The sequence below is a fragment of the Eulemur rufifrons genome, chromosome 4 (assembly GCF_041146395.1).
Source record: "Eulemur rufifrons isolate Redbay chromosome 4, OSU_ERuf_1, whole genome shotgun sequence".
Taxonomy (NCBI): domain Eukaryota; kingdom Metazoa; phylum Chordata; class Mammalia; order Primates; family Lemuridae; genus Eulemur; species Eulemur rufifrons.
In genome coordinates this window covers 2,953,532-2,970,665 of record NC_090986.1, presented here as the reverse complement: position 1 = coordinate 2,970,665, position 17,134 = coordinate 2,953,532, and the positions used below count along the sequence as shown (strand labels likewise).

At 42.0% G+C, this 17,134-nt stretch overlaps 1 protein-coding gene across 1 annotated transcript; it reads right to left on the bottom strand.

Moving 5' to 3' along the window:
* Nucleotides 1-3,438: 3,438 nt before the first annotated feature.
* Nucleotides 3,439-17,108, bottom strand: LOC138382897 (olfactory receptor 2W3-like). The gene is given in 6 exon segments (XM_069467509.1): nt 3,439-3,860; nt 3,863-4,381; nt 7,475-7,703; nt 8,254-8,388; nt 13,221-13,261; nt 17,057-17,108. Coding segments are annotated over 6 exon segments (1,398 nt in total).
* Between the last annotated feature and the right edge of the window lie 26 nt (nt 17,109-17,134).

Genomic DNA, 17,134 nt, shown 5'->3' with positions numbered 1-17,134 from the left:
GGCTTCTCCAAAATTTTATTAATTTCCACAAATTTCCACATAATGAGTACTATTTAGAGGATTCACTGGAGAATGTCGATGGTGGGAGGTGGAAACCTTATTTCAGTTAAAATAAAAAATACAATTAAATGAATAATTAGTACCTTCTCAGGTAGAAAAATATAATTCTTTTATATTCTGGAACCTGCATGATTATTAGAACTCAACCTGCTCAGGGCACTATACAAGTAGCATAGCTGAGTGCTTGGGCATCGAGATACTATAATCAGAACAGCTTTATTTAAATTCCCATTCCCCCAGTAACTGAACATTAAAATCTCTGAGCCCTAAGTTTCTCCTTTGTAAAACAAACTCCCCATATTTCTGGAGGGTTCCATGAGTAAGTACAGATAAATCTCCAGAGTGGTTGCCACATACCAAGCACCTCAAAAGTGTTAACTATTGTTAGCAAGGTGGAACCATAGTTGTGTTTCAGTGAAAAACTACAAATCATTTATACAGCACAGCCTTCTGGTTATCAGGTTATCAGATTCTAGCCCTTTCTTGCGTTTGAGCTATTTGCACTTCCTGGTAAGTTATAGGTGACTGATGGATATGCAAATCATATCATGTCACATATCGACTTCCTTCCTCCCAGTGGAAAGCCAGTGGCTCCATTTTTGCAATTCAGCTCAACATTTCTGTGCTTTGTAAATTTATACCAGCTTGACTTTTCCATTGAGCTGATTATAACATCCACCTAGTTCCCTCAGATCTTACGAGTAACACAAATTCTTTAACATGTGCTTATTTTTATAACTATATGAGTCATGAGTGTACTTTATTCTCAAAATTATATTTTAATAGTATGCATGGTAGAAGTGACATTAATAGAAGAAGGAGCCATTGCTATAGTAAATTTACAAAAAAAAAAGAATTAAATAGGAGTTTCAAGAGAGATAAAAAGAAGAGAAAAGGAGGATGAGACAGAAAACGAAATGCAGTGGCTGTTTGCAGAGAGGCATAGGAGAGGAAGGACACCTGTACAAAGAGTAGTAGCCATCAGGAAGCGACTGGGACAGAAAGCCAGTCACCTAGGGAAAGGACAGTTCTATTCTGTTCTGCCTCATGTTTTGATGGTTTTTATCTTAATTTTTTAGCACAGTGTAGAAAAAATGGCTGTGAAACCAAATGCACAGGACAATTAAAGGAGGTGACTTCATCCAGGCTGAGGTAACAGAGAAAATTCATTAACAAGCAATGTCTCCAAGCAAAACAAGGGGCCTGGAGACTTGCAAAACAGCTAAACCAGGTGGTCATTCGAGTCCCCCAGGAGACTGTGGGAGTGTGTACAGCTGACTCACCTGAGTCTCGTGGGCAGGGCCTGCCTTTGCAGTGAGCCCACTGCTGTAGCATGAAGGGCGGGGTGTCTGACCTGTGACTGTTTCCTACGAGCACAAGGCTCAGGTGAAAGCAACTTTCCCTGGCTTAGACGCCAAGAGTTGAGTCTCCTACGATTCCACAGCAACTACATTTATTGGTGACTCCATGTCAGAAGATGATCAGAGGAAACAACAAAAATCAATCCCCACCTTACAAACCAACTACTTCATTCTTTAGAGTCACACAAGCTTTCTTTGTTTTCTTGGGGTCATTTTCTCCAGAGGCAGGGACCACGGCAACTTCAGTGCCCCTCCCCAGGGGTGCTCCATAGCTGATCACCCTCAGTGGTACTGTAAAGGCGAAGGCCCTTGGCCCCTGGAGTTTCACTGAAAATCACTGGCATGAGGCAGATTGATTGACAGGAGAAAAGGCGCAGGCACTTCTTTAACACGTGTCCTCGGGAACCTTCATAATGAAGACCCACCCCCCAGTGAGGTGCCGAAGCTCATATACCGTCTTGAGGTTACAGAAGGAACATGGGCTCAGAGCATGGCCCCAAATGGGTCACATGGTAAATCCGGACTGCAGTGGCAGGAAAGGCTACGGGGGGAGAAAGAAGCAGCTCGGGGAGCACAGGTGGTCTTGTTTGTTCACAAAACCTCTCACCTGGCAGCTCTCAGAAAGAACAGGTGATAATTGTCTTTTTCAGAGCTCTGAGGTGTCAGACTCAGTTACTCTTCCGTGTGTCCTGATGAGGGAAAGTCTGGCTGCATTAAAGCAGATTCTCTACAGACTGCAAATCTCCACCACCAAAGACAGCCTCACGGGGTCAATTCTGATGGCTGCCCTCTGGCAGCCATCTCAGAATATGCTGAAGAAATACATTTAGGGGTAAAATCAGCAAGAAAAAAATCAAACAACACTATCAAAAAGTGGGTAAAGGACATGAACAGAAAATTTTCAAAAGAAGACAGAAAAATGGCCAACAAACATATGAAAATATGCTCAACATCTCTAATCATCAGGGAAATGCAAATTAAAACCACAATGAGATATCATCTAACTCCAGTGAGAATGGCCTTTATCAAAAAGTCCCATAACAATAAATGTTGGCGTGGATGAGGAGAGACAGGAACACTCATACACTGCTGGTGGGACTGCAAACTAGTGCAACCTCTGTGGAAAGCATTATGGAGCTACAAGTAGACCTACCATTTGATCAAGCAATCCCATTACTGAGCATCTACCCAAAGGAACAAAAGACATTCTATAAAAAAGACATCTGCACTCGAATGTTTACAGCAGCACAATTCACAATTGCAAAGATGTGGAAACAACCCAAGTGCCCATCAATACATGAGTGGATTAATAAAATGTGGCATATGTATACCATGGAGTACTACTCAGCTATAAGAAATAATGTTAACATAGCACCTCTTGTATTTTCCTGGATAGAGCTGGAACCCATTCTACTAAGTGAAGTATCCCAAGAATGGAAAAATAAGCACCACATGTACTCACCATCAAATTGGTTTCACTGATCATCACCTAAGAGCACATATAGGAATAACATTAATCGGGTGTCGGGCAGATGGTGGGGAAGGGTATGGGTGTATACATACATAATCATTGCAATGCGCCTGGTCTGGGGAATGGACACACTTGAAGCTCTGACTCAGGGGGTGGGGGCAAGGGCAATATACACAACCTAAACTTTTGTACCCCCATAATATGCTGAAATTTTTAAAAAAGCAAAAAATAAAAGATTTGTTTCCTACTTGGCACTCTGGTATAAGTTGGTGGAAAATCATTTCTACAACTATTCATCCCAGTGTTCTTTGGATCTGCTTTATAGATCGACAAGAGGGGTTTGGATGGTATGTGTTGCACATTTCACTCATAAAACATACAATGTTGGAACTAACACAGCCTGCAGAAGTCCAGGAGAAGGCAAGTCAGTTCAGTTGCAGGCTAAGACCAGATCTGATCCCAGAATTCCAGCGGTCACCACTGGCCCTGGTGGAGTCGAGGGACAGGGCCAGGGTGGGAGGCCCTGCAGATGCCCTTGTGCCTTCCCTACCTCACTGTCCCCAGCAGCAGCCTTCCCAGTGCCCCCTTCACCTCCTTGTTTCTGAAGGTGTAGATCAGGGGGTTCAGCAGTGGGGTGACCATGTTGTCAAAGAGGGTGAGAAACTTGCCCTTGTCCCCGGAGGAGCTGGTTCCTGGTTGCATGTACATGTAGATGATGTTTCTGTAGAAAAGTGAGACCACAGTGAGATGGGAGCCACAGGTGTTGAAGGCCTTTTGCCTCCCTGATGCCGACTGAATCTGCAACACGGCCCTCACGATATAACCATAAGTGACCAGGATGAACAGCAAGGGGGACAGCACAATGCCCACCGCCAGGACAAAGATGGTGACTTCGACTGCTACAGTGTTGACACAAGCCATCCAGATCAGGGCTGGCATCTCACACAAGAAGTAGTCCACCTTGCGGGCCCACAGCGGGGCAAGCGCAGGGTCACTGGAGACATGGCCAAGGAGTTGGCCACCCCACAGCCCCAGGCCACCAACACCAAGCCCTGGCAGAGCCTGGGATTCATGGTCACCATGTAGCGTAGGGGCCTGCAGACAGCAACAAACCAGTCGTACGCCATGATGGCCAGGAGCAGGCACTCCACACCACCCAGCACCAGGAACAGGAAGAGCTGGATGGCACAGCCCACATAGCTGATGGTCTTGTCATGGCCATTAAGGTTGTAGAGCAGCTGGGGGATGGAGCTGGTGGTGAAACTGAGGTCCAGGAAGGAGAGGTGGGTGAGGAAGAAGTACATGGTGGTGTGCAGGTGGGGGTCCCGCCGGGACACCAGGATGATGGTGGTGTTCCCCATCAGGGTGAGGAGGTAGGCTATCAAGAGGGCCATGAAGAGGATCCTCTCCAGACGGGGGTGGTCAGAGAACCCCACAAGGATGAAATGGTCTGTAGAGCTGTCATTGGTTCCTTCCACCTCTACTGCCCCTGAACAGAAAGATCAACACTAATGATATCACCAGCTGACATTAGGAGAGCACTTACTATAAGCCCGTCACTCTTGTCTCCTTTTACATTTATTCATTTAGCCCAAACAACAACAATATGGGGTTGCCACTATTATTATTTTCTCCAAACTTACAAAAAAACGAAACTAAGACATATGTGGGTTAAGAAAACTGTCGTATGTGGAAAGAGACAGAGCTGACTTTAAACCTAGGAAATACAGCTTAAAAGTTTTCAACCTTAACCACTGCTTGAGGTGTCTCTAACCCCAGTGAAGTGCAAGATAAATTCTGCCACGGCCCAACCATTCATTCTTCCAGAGACCCAGGTGACTAAGCTCCTGCCAAAAACCTCAAAGACCCAACACAGAACTCTCAAATAATCTGTTAATATTAAAAGTATTCAGGAAATATCCATTATATGCAGAGCACTTTACTCTTGATCCCAAATAAACACCTCATTCATTTGGTCATCATTTTCAGGTAATTTTTAATTACCTGAGTAGATAAATGATAATATTACTAAAGCAACAGAACCTGTAAAATATCTCTTTCTCTCTCTTAATTGGGTCTGGTACTGAAGAGATAGAATATATGTTTTTTTTCTTCCAAAGTACTATATACTGCTTGAGGGGGAAAAAATGTAGCAGATAATACAACTTTAATGCAATAAATCACACATATGTGCAGAAACCTCTATCAAATTCCAAATTCAACAGTGCATCACATCTGAAGAAAAGCCTATTTGATAAGATAAACCACAATTTTACAGACAGATGTAGAGACAGATTCAATACATCTTGGGCTATAGCAACAAACTCTTCTGTTACAGTCACTTGGGCAGCTTGACATAATTATGAGATCTCAGAGAGTTCATTTACCTTTTCATAGTTTTCTCATCTGAAATGGTAATAATCAAACCTTTACCCTGCTTATTTCATTTTCAAATTATGAAAAATAAGGCCAGCCGCGGTGGCTCACGCCTGTAATCCTAGCACTCTGGGAGGCCGAGGCGGGTGGATCGCTCGAGGTCAGGAGTTCCAGACCAGCCTGAGCAAGAGCGAGACCCCGTCTCTACTAAAAATAGAAAGACATTATATGGACAACTAAAAATCTATATAGAAAAAATTAGCCGGGCATAGTGGCGCATGCCTGTAGTCCCAGCTACTCGGGAGGCTGAGGCAGTAGGATCGCTTAAGCCGAGCAGTCTAAGGTTGCTGTGAGCTAGGCTGACGCCATGGCACTCACTCTAGCCTGGGCAACAAAGTGAGACTCTGTCTCAACAACAACAACAAAAAAAACAAATTATGAAAAATATATAAAATTTTGGCATATATACCTTTGTGTGTGTATAAACGTTTCTACATATGTTAAAGCAGATGTGTCATGTGAACACAGAATAGAAAAATAAACCCATGAATGTAGCCAGAGAAATTCTGAATTAAAAAAAAAAACTAATGAAAAGAAACTATCTTAACATATATCTAAACAGACTTTGCAAATATAGTAACCAAGACATGATAACTGACAAGGCACTTGTGGGGGAGGAGGGCAGTGTGGATCCCTTCTTTAGACTTACACCAAAACAAATTACAAATATTATTGTGGAGACGGGTCTCCTGCTGCTGCCCTGGCTGGAGTGCAGTGGTGTGATCACAACTCACTGCAGCCTCGAACTTCTGGGCTCAAGTGATCCTCCTGCCTCAGCCTCCCAAACTGCTGGGAGTATAGGCATGAGCCACCATGCAAAAAATATATATAAACATTGAAAAATACAACTACTATAAGAAAGCATGATAGGTTTTTATTTTCCTGATCTTTTTGGATCTAAGTAAACTTCACAAACTGAGTTGCAATTCTCAAAAACTGAAAAGCAAACTGTGGATAAATTTGGTTGCATATTTTTTAAAAATCAACAGTCTAAAAAACACTACTAAAGTCTAAAAATAATGACAATACTAAGAAAATCCAATGAGACAACAGCAAGGCTACCTCACTGAAGATTTTTTTTTCAAATTTTTGGCATGAAAAAGATGTTACAAAATAAAAATAGGTAATGACTTGAAGAAACAGTTCATAGGAAGATGAATGATTTACAGACAAGTGACTTATACATATTAGAAATGTTCTCACTAATGATCGAGAATATAAAAATTAAAATATACATATAAAGATATTTGCTTTTCAGGTAGGTAGATACTGAACAGTGTGGTAATATCCAGAGCTTGGAACAGTATGGGAAATAAAGCTATCCTTATGAATTCTTGATAAGAGTTGAAATTGGAATAGTATCTTTGGAGAGATCTCAAAAAACAGATTACTGCTGAAAATACACATATACCTTCACATTGTACATGTTATTTTAACAAAAGAAATATCTGCCTTCCATAAAATTTAAAATTACATGTTTTTCTCCTGCCTAATTAATTCCACATTTAGCATTCTGCCCTGCATTTATCAACCCTGGATCAGTAACTACACATCCTTAAAAGTCTTCATTATAACATTGATTGAAATAGAAAGTAGAAAGAATGTATATGTTTAATGTTACAGACATGATTTAATAGATAATGACACCATTATGAACTGGAAACAATTAATAAATTAGAATAAATATATATGTGACACCACCAGGAATTTTGTCCAAAAAAAGATATTAATTTCAAATGAGTGTAGGCCAGGCGCACTGGCTCACGCCTGTAATCCTAGCACTCTGGGAGGCCGAAGTGGGCGGATCATTTGAGCTCAGGAGTTCGAGGCCAGCCTGAGCAAGAGTGAGACCCCATCTCTACTAAAAATAGAAAGAAATGATCTGGACAGCTAAAATTATATATATAGAAAAAATTAGCTGGGCATGGTGGCGCATGCCTGTAGTCCCAGCTACTCAGGAGGCTGAGGCAGGAGGATCCCTTGAGCCCAGGAGTTTGAGGTTGCTGTGAGGTAGGCTGACGCTACGACACTCTAGCCTGGGCAACAGAGAGAGACTCTGTCTCAAAAAAAAAAAAAAATTAAATTCAAACGAGTGGAAAGCAAGCTGTAATGTTCAGTGAGATTATATGTAGTGTGACTCCATTACCTTTGGTCACAAACTCTCTCTCCCTCTCTCTCTCTCTCCATACACACATGCACACACACACAGTCATGTGCTGCTGCATAACAACACTTTGGTCAACAACAAACCACATCTCTGGGGGTCCCACCTCCTCAAAAAGAGCGTCAGGCAGGTCCTTCAGGAGGGATCCAGAAGAGGCATCCTTGTCATAGGAGACGACAGCTCCATGCGTGTTATTGCCCGTGAAGACCTTCTGGGGTGACAAGATGTGAGGTGGAAGACAGTGATATTGGTGATCCTGACCTTGCGCAGACCTAGGATCATGTGTGTGTTTGTGTCTTAGTTTTCAACAAAAAGAAGTTTAAAAAGTTAAAAAATGTAAATAGGAAAAAAACTTACAGAATAAGGATATGAAAAAGAGGGTATTTTTGTACAGCTATACAATGTGTTGTGTTTTAAGCTAAGTGCTATTCCCAAAAAGTTAAAAAATTATTAGTTTTACAAAATAAAAAGTTTATAGTAAGTTAAGGTTATTACTAAGAAAAGAAAATAATAATTTTATAAATTTATTGCAGGCTAGGTGCACAGTGTTTATCAAGTCTACAGGAGTGTTCAGTAATGTCCCAGTGATGACCTTCACATTCACTCATCACTCACTCACTGACTCATCCAGAGCAACTTCAGTCCTGCAAGCTCCATTTGCAGCACCTGCCCCATACAGGTGTACGAGATTTTACCTTTTATACTGTACTTTTACTGCACCGTTTCCATGTTTAGATGTGTTTAGATGCACAGATACTCACCGCCGTGTCCCAGCTGCCTACAGCGTCCAGCACAGTGCCGTGCTGTGCAGGCCTGGGGCCCGGGAGGAACAGGCCACACCAAGTGGCCGTGTGCAGCAGGCGCACCCCAGGATGCTCACACAATGACAAAATCACCTAATGACATGATTCTCAGAACATGTCACCATCACAAAGCATCGCATGAATGTATTTATGTTAAATTATAGCCCATATCTGGAAGTATGCACTGAATTGTTAAAATGACTCACTCCAGAGAGTGAAATGGAGGTTAAGGGAGACTTTCATTTTTACATGATCCCTTTTTTAAATATAATAACCAATAATCATGGATTCTTTTGAAATTAAAAAAATACATATGTGAACTAAAATAAAATCCTAAGCCTGCTGTCAACTGAACAGAGCCCTCGTGGCCAAGGGGAGCTGGAGCAACCCTGAGACTGAGTTCTTGGCTGTGAGGGGCAGGGAGGTCAGACACGCCTCTTTACACTCCCTCCCTTTCGGAGTTTTCACACAACAGTTGACCAGCACTGACGTGAAAACAGAGTTCATAAGGCTGAGAAAACAGATTCCTTGTGACAGTAAGATGCTGAATGATGCACAGGACCCAAGGCTATGCAGGGCAAAGGTCAAATCACCTGCAGACCATCATTGTGCTTCGCAGATCACTTGGGTCCCTATAGTGTGGCTTGTGTCTATCTACAGCCTTCCTTATTTTAACTTAACACTTTCCAAGCCTTTGGACATAGCTTTATTTCCTTAACCAACTACAAATCAAAGAATCTTTGAAGCTACCTATAACCCGTAATGCCCCACTTCCAGATGTCCTGCCTGTTCAGGCCAAACCAACGTACACCTTCCATGTACTGACTCACGATTCTACCTAAAATTCCTCTCTCCCTAAAATGCATGAAACTTAACTGTAACCCAACTACCTCAGGACCAGTTCCTCGAGACTTCCTAGGCACAGATCCCTGGCCCTCAGTCACCCATAGTCAGCTCAGAATAAACCTCTTTATTCTACAGAGTTTGGGGTTTTTTCTGTTAATGCACATATACAGATGCTTATAATATAATAAGATACTAGGAAATTTTTCTACAAATCATTTTCTGGGGTTTCTAAAATGTGTTAATATATTTTTTTAAGTTTACCATTCTCCTTTTCAGAGATCATTTTCTCATTTCCCTTAGTATTTTTTTTTCTAAATATTAACAAACTGAAAAAAGAAAAAAGTAGGAAGAAAGGCAGGAAAGTAGCAAGAAAAAAAGACAAACAAATTTTCAATCACCATAAAAATGTGGTATTTCATAACAAAGTGTTACACAATTTCATGGCCCTAAAATTGTGAATCCTGTGAAATAAGAGAAAAGTGAGAACAAGGAGCTGAAAATAAGGTCAAATGCAGTGAAAAGACATGAGATTGGTTTTCATGATAACTTGAGTTCAGATCTTCTGACTCTTCCTGTTTTCTCAACTGTGATGTGAAGGTAAGGATGACTTCCTCATAGCCAAGTTCTCAACAATAGAAAGGGAACGTTAATGGCAATGCCTCCCATCTTGTCAGTTCTTAACCAAAATGCTGCCTCTTTCTCCCCTTAAAAAATAGACGGCCCCACTCACTCAGGCGTTCAACAAATGTGTGTACATTGGCTGGCCAGAGGTCTGTCTTTATCGAAGCTCCCAGATTTGCATGAATGCACTTGTTCACACTTGAGTCTACTGAGCTAAGATGCTGTTTTTCAAACTGGGAAACAGACATTCTCTCTCTCTCCCCCCAAAACAAACAAACACACACAAGCTGGGCACTTGTCTTGCCACTACAGCTCTGGAAAGGAGTGTCTGTAAGCCCTGTTGCCAGCAGACACCTCTCTCCACGGAAGAAAGGGGTCCTACAGGGATACATGGAAACTTCACTTTCCGAAAGGTTCTGGGAAGGAACAAATACTTTCTCCCCCAAATTGAAACTTTGGAAAGAATATGGTTAGTTTTCTTCCCTCTGTGTAGAGCTCCTTGTTAGCATTACGGCCAATATTTACAGCTCTCTTTGCCCCCGCAGAATTTACATCTTATAGGGACCTTCTATAGCCACTGTAAATTTTGTTGTATTTACACTAATTATGTACCATTTCTTGGACATAGCAAATTATTCTGTATTTTCCTATGAATTTGTCACTACTCTGTCAAGTTCCTCTCCTGGTGAAGGGAGAGACGGGGTGACATTTCATCACTTTGTCTTTCATACCTTGGCACAGAGTAGGAGCTCAGCTCAGGGAATGAGCGATTGGTTGGTTCACTGAACTAACGTGGCAGTTCGAGTCTTCCCTGCTGTAGGGAAGCGTCTCCTCTGCGTGACTCAGCGCTAGAAACCCTGAAAGGCAGTGTCACACACTAAGCTGCAGGCACCTGAGTTCTCCCCACAAACGTGAATGGTGACCCATGGAAAGCTCAAGAAGTGAATCTAATCACTGAAGACATATGGTTTCAGATATGATGTTGCTGGAATTGAAGGTAGGGGAGCAGCTCACCCACATGGAGGGGACTACTGCTTTGTAAAATGATTGTTTAACTTGTACATTTGGGCGTGTGTGTGCCCACAGTGTGTCACGAGGTAAAATTTCTCTCTCCTTACGGGTGCTGATCAAACAGCCTGAGCAGCCACGGCCCCCAGACGCACAGCTCTGTCTCAGAAACCCTCACGCTCAGACCACGAGTTGACCACATGTATGTTTTTTCAGTTCCTGGAGGGTGGGGACAGTCATGTGAGTAAACATTTTAGTTTACTTTTAATTTTTAACTTTTTAAATTAAAAAATTAGTTTGCTTTCTTAATTTTAAAGAATTTTAAAAATAATTCTTACTCTTGACAATTAAAGAGCTTTAAACTCACAAAAAGTGGGGCTACACTAGCAGGATTGTACAATAGTAGGAAATGGAATCTAGGTTTTCAGAGCAGGGCACAGACCTAAATTGTCCCACACACAAGCCCGTGGGGTCCTGATTTCCCCTGCCCCAAGAAGCTGATAATACCCTTTTCATTGCTCTTTTTATTTTGTCAAAATAAAACTCACATCTCAGATCTCATTTCTTTCTTCTGCCTGAAAAATCTTTTTTTAAAAAACAAACTCCAGTCCCAACATAAAAAAACAAAACCCCAAAAACCCTTTATTTTCTGTTTCTTCATATATTGTCTCCTTAGCACATTTATATTTCATCCTTTAAAAATAATTTTGCATTGGTAAGTGTATTGCTTCGTTATAATTAAATAATGAGTAGTAATGTATGTGTTGTTTGTGTACTTTCGTGTCTTGGTGTGTCTGTCATCATCTATTAACTTTCCAAGAGCAAGGAGGACGTTCTTCATTGTCTACTTTTCTATCCCCTCAGGCACTCCGTGTGGCTTCTTTATGCAACAAGCCAACTGACATGAGCAGACTTCTGAGTTGAGCTCCTACATCCAGAAATCTACTCACCATTTTTACTCGTATGCTGCTAGGTAACATTGAAAGTCAGAATGCAGAGGGTATAGTGCTAGCGAGAGGACCTCCGTCAGATCATGCAACGTCTTCTACCCTTCTGGGTGCACACAGGTGGTGCAGCCAGGTGAAATTCCAGATGTGGGCAAAAAGGAAGGTGTCTCAGGCTTGACCTGTTGTGCTATACATCCAATAGACCCTGATATTTGTGCAGAAGGGTTTACTGCAATCACAGAATTATGCATCTCTCTTGAGGAAAGACTGGAGCAGGACCTTGAAGGTGGTCTGGTCCTTCCCCCCAAGCACTGGGGAAACTTCAGACCCGCAGGGATCATCAGCACATGCACAGGGGCATGTTGTAGGTGTGCATCACATCAACTTCTCCAAACTCCCACGGGTTCCGGACAGAAAATGAGGACCATGAGAATTTATCCCTTGATATAAAAAGAATTTACTATCTCACGTAAGTAAAATTCGGGGACTTAATCCATTGTTTTTCTAAAGACATAAATACTAATGGTCCATTTTCTTCCCTCCCCTGTTCCCAGGAATTATGATGTGGCTAAAAAAAAAAAAAAAATAGCTGAGGTATAATCCATCCCATCCTACCTAGAACAGAATCATGCCTTTTCTTTTGTTTCTTTCTTCTTATATCTACTGAAAATAGGGCAAAAATATTGTGACATTATCTTTTCACTGATAATTTTATGTATATAAAGAAGAACCCATTGTCCTAGACAGTGGAATAAATTCATAGGTGCATTAATTAATATGACGTTTATTACTAAGTTAAGGAGCTACCCGGGTAACCCATTCTGTTTTAGGTATGTTTATCTTTTGATTTTAAAGGGAGATGTTGGCATACATGGGTTTGTGCTTTAGTTCCAAAAATTAACTGGAAGGAAACACAGCAGGTACCATTACTTAGATTAATGAGATTACATATATGTAACCATGTTTTCAATGTTCTCATAAAGGCAAAAATGACATCACAAGGCTGAAAACTTTTAAAAAGAAAGAAAGAAAGAAAATAAATAACTCAACAAATAAATAAATAGAAATTGGGTCCCTAAAATCAGGCAGGCAGTATCAGAGAAAAATCAGACTACTTTGAGTCAATTGACTAAGAAATTTATCGAAACGATTGTCTGGGTACTTTTGAGTACATGGAGTCACAGAATTGGAGAGTGAAGAGAACATTCCATACAAGTGAACATGTAGAATTCGCAGATTTGTAGAAGGTGTGTTCTGCACATATGCAGACCACTCCCCCCTCCCTGCGTGCTGGAGAGCAGACCCACACACGGCCCCAGGAGCCCGTCGAAAGCAGGCGTTGAGGGTTGGTGCTTGGGAGCAGGTGGGTTTAATAAATCCCAGTGTTCCCAATTCCTCTGCCCTTGGGATGCCAGGAGTTGAAATCATCACTCTAAATTTGTTCCAGCACTTTGCCAGCTAATGAGGCTATTTTACTTCCCACTCCTGACCAGCTCCACATACCACCCTCTCCCGGTTCTCTCCCTTTAGGCCTTCCCAACATGCTAGAAAAAATGAGTTTACTTATTTAACTCAGTTGATAAAACAGTCACCTGATTAGAGATTAGGGGTGTGGGAGCAGAGGAACTGATCAAATTAGTTATTTGAAAAAAATCATCCAGTCTTCAGGATATATAGACATAGATCCAGACAGACAGTTCTGGAAGTTATAGCTTAGGAAAATATAGAATTTAATTTTGGGGATTGATTTTTAAAATATTCCTTAGAGGGAAGAAAAGAATTTCATTAGTAATTATCAGAGCAGTGCTTAAGGATATGTAAGGAAAAGAAAACATGATTATCTGAGGTAGAAAAAATCCCAACGTACAACAACAGAGAGATGCACAGTAGTGGGGAAGTGGCGGGGAAAACAGAAGACCCAAGACATCCCATTTGTGGAGGGAGCAGCTCAACTGTGCAGTTCAGGTGAAGAGAGGTGAATAAAACGTGGCAAAGTCAGCCAGGTGTGGTCGTGCACACCTGGGATCCCAGCCACTTGGGAGGCTGAAGTGGGAGGACCCCTTGAGCCCAGCAGTTCGAAGGTGCAGTGAGCTCTGCTCATGCCACTGCACTCCAGCCTGGGATACAGAGTGAGAAAACTTCTTTAAAAAGAAAAAAAAAATGAAAGTAAATTTTTTTTAAAAAAAGGTTTCAGTCCATATAAGTTTATATATAAAGGTCCCCACATTCCTAGTGAGTACAACATCGAGACGTGACTTATGGAATTAGTATGAGCCAAGGCATAATTCAAAGGTGTCACTGTGATGTCACAGGGAATCAAAACCCAGGTGGCTCAAAGGGACTGCACCTAGACATGCCAAGTTACCACGTCAATAGAATCCATCACCTGAGCAAACTAAGCCTCTGTTCCAATTTTCTCTGTACCCCAAAATCAATTTTACTCACTTAGCACTTGGCATTAAACTTTATTGGCCAGTAGTTGTCTAGTTATAAATAATTATAATAAACTTATTATTATTATATCACTGCAATATATTAATATCACAAAACACTTTCAGGTCCATCATTTAATTCTGCTCCCTAGATAGTCAATCATTTTTTCATTCAACAAATACACACTGAGTGATAACCACACACAAACCAACATTTTGATGCTTGGGATACATCGATGAACGTGCCATTGTCAAGTGACAACAATCCCTCCCCTCATGGTCTTTACATTCTACCATTAAATGGCAAAAAATAAATAAATAAAAATAAACCTAATAAATATGAGAACACTGTAATCCACTAGAAGTTGGCACACACTGCATGAGAAAATAGAGCCTCCATTAGCCAGGAAGGTGGACTGGGAAGGTGGCTCTGGGTGGGCTCTGGGGGGTGGGCTGCGTGCTGCCCACTGAGAAGCTGGGTTTCAGCAGACACAAAGGAGGAAAGGGAATGAGGCCGGGGGACATCAGGGCAAAGGGAATTTCATGCAGAAGCCGTAGGTGGGGGAAAGGCCCTCTGCTGGAAAGTGTCTGCTTTGGTGCAAAGCCACCATGAGGCCAGGGCAGCTGATGCAGAAGGAACAGAAGTAAGAGAAGAAGGAGAGAACCAGAGATAGGATCGAGGTTCAGACCTCTGGGGTCTGTGCAGATTCTGACTTTAAGTTGAACGGGAGGTCGCTGAGATGGTGCCACTGTCTTGGGTGCTAACGGGTCACCCAGTTGCTGTGCTGCGAATGGAAGTGGGAGGGCCGGAGGCTGGCCAGGACCACCGTCAGGAAGGGAATGTGTATCCAGTGGGGGAGGGCAGAAGTTCAGACAAGGGCCCTGGCAGCATCATGGTCAGGGCTGGCTGAATCCTGGATATGTTCTGGAGGTGGGGCCGGCAGGGTTTGCTGAAGGACTGCATGTGGGCTGTGAGATCGAGAAAGGAGTCAGCCCGATGCTTGGCCCAAGCAATGGCTAGAAGGCAGTTGCCATCCACTGAGATGGAGAGGCCTGTGACTTGGTTGTTCTTGTAAAAGGGCGACTTGGGGAGAAATTTAGGGTTAAGGTATAGGCACATGGAGTTTAAAATGTCTCTTTTGATATCAAGCAGATAGTTGAATAGAAAAGACTAGTATTCAGGAGAAAGGATGGGGAAGGTCAGGAAATAGTATGGATTCAGAGTATTTTACAGATAATGAAGCAGAATTCCAGAGGGAATGGTGGAAACCTTTTGGGGATTGGAAAGGAAGGAGAAGCGGTCATTGTGGGAGATGCACAAAGCTTTATGAAGCTTAGAATGCGAGGGATGAAGGCAGACATCAGTGTAATGATTGACATAAGGCACAATAAAACGCACAATGAGATGACAAGATTGAAGGAGGACGGTGGAGTGCTGAACATTGGGTTACACAGTAGGGATGGGGTATCCCTGGGACTCTTCTCATCCTAGGAAGAAAGTAAAAGGCACGTGTAGGAGTCTCCTTCCCACCCAGGCTTCCTTGCCCCAGGGAATGGCTGGAGCCCCATGGATTGAGGGATGTCAAACCAGGGACTCGATCCCTCTGGATCCCTACTGCTGAGCTGAAGCCCATTTCCCCACCCAGACATGCAGCAGAGAGGCCTGGAGCATGCGTGGTCGGTAAAATATCAACACCAGGGTTGAAGGATGTGTTGTCGCCTCTGTTTGAAAATGAGAGCCAGAGACGGCAAGTGTTTACTTATGATCAGACAACTGAAAAATCTTGAAAGAAAGCTATGTTAATAATATGATTGGAGGGTAAGTATAAGATGTCAGTCAAAAGTTAAAGAAGAGGATTAAACCTTTGGCAGATTACTATCAGGATAATGTTAAGCATTTTGCCATTAATTCATATTTGGTTAGCATTGAAGCATTTAGTATGTAAGCATTTTAACATTTGTTTTGCAATTATTTACTAGAAATAGATACAGAGAATGATGGCAGAAAAGTTAGCCTTCAATAGCTTTTAACAAATTTTTCAGGAAAGGTATGGAATATACTTTAGAAATAAGTTAAATTTTATAATTTCATCATCATCATCACCATCATCACATTTATATTGTATTTAAATAGAAAAGTTGAATTTAAACCAACAATATCAATTATGCCCTTAAATATTTACCATAACTCTGTACGGCCAGTGTCACTGTTCCACATACAGGAACTGGGAAAAGTAGCTGGGACTGAGAGAGAGACTAATAACTTATAACTAATAACTGTCTAGGTCAAAAGTCTAGTTGACTCAAAATTCTGAGAAATCCCTACATGAAAAATAACGTAGCCAAAGGTAAAGGAAAAAGACCAGAAATCCCTAATATTAGATTCAGAGGAATAAATTTCATAATCCTCAAAAAGTCATCCCGGAATAAAGAGAATTTAGAAAGTAACTGAGTATAGTCACAGCAAAGGTGAACGTATAAAGGAATAGTTCCCAATATTTTAGTTTAGAAGGAAATGACAGGTTAAATAATAAGACGTAAAAATCACAACAAGAAAGAGAGAGACAAACAGAGAGACAGAGACAGAGGAGGGAGAGAACGAGAGGAGAAGGAAGATAAGGAAAAGGAGGAGAAACAGAATTGCGGGTCTGACGCTGGAGTAATATCAGACGCTCCTGAACCAGCGGAAGAACTGCCATTTCTGATTCTCAACACACGGAAGACTAGGAGTGAACGTGTATCGAAAGGAATGAGAAATCGTAATGAAGGCATAGAAATCTGTGTCCTATGAGGCCATTAACGTGAAGGAAGAGCCATCAAGAAAGCGTGTGGCGTCATCTGCAAATAGAGTTAGATGAGATGGGCCCACTTCTAAAGCCACGACACTGCAGTGTCCCCCACACGCACGTGCTCCACAGCTGCTCTCTGTGTCCCCGGGAACGTCCACAGGGCAGGGCATAGAGCGCTCACCCACGTGGCGGCGCC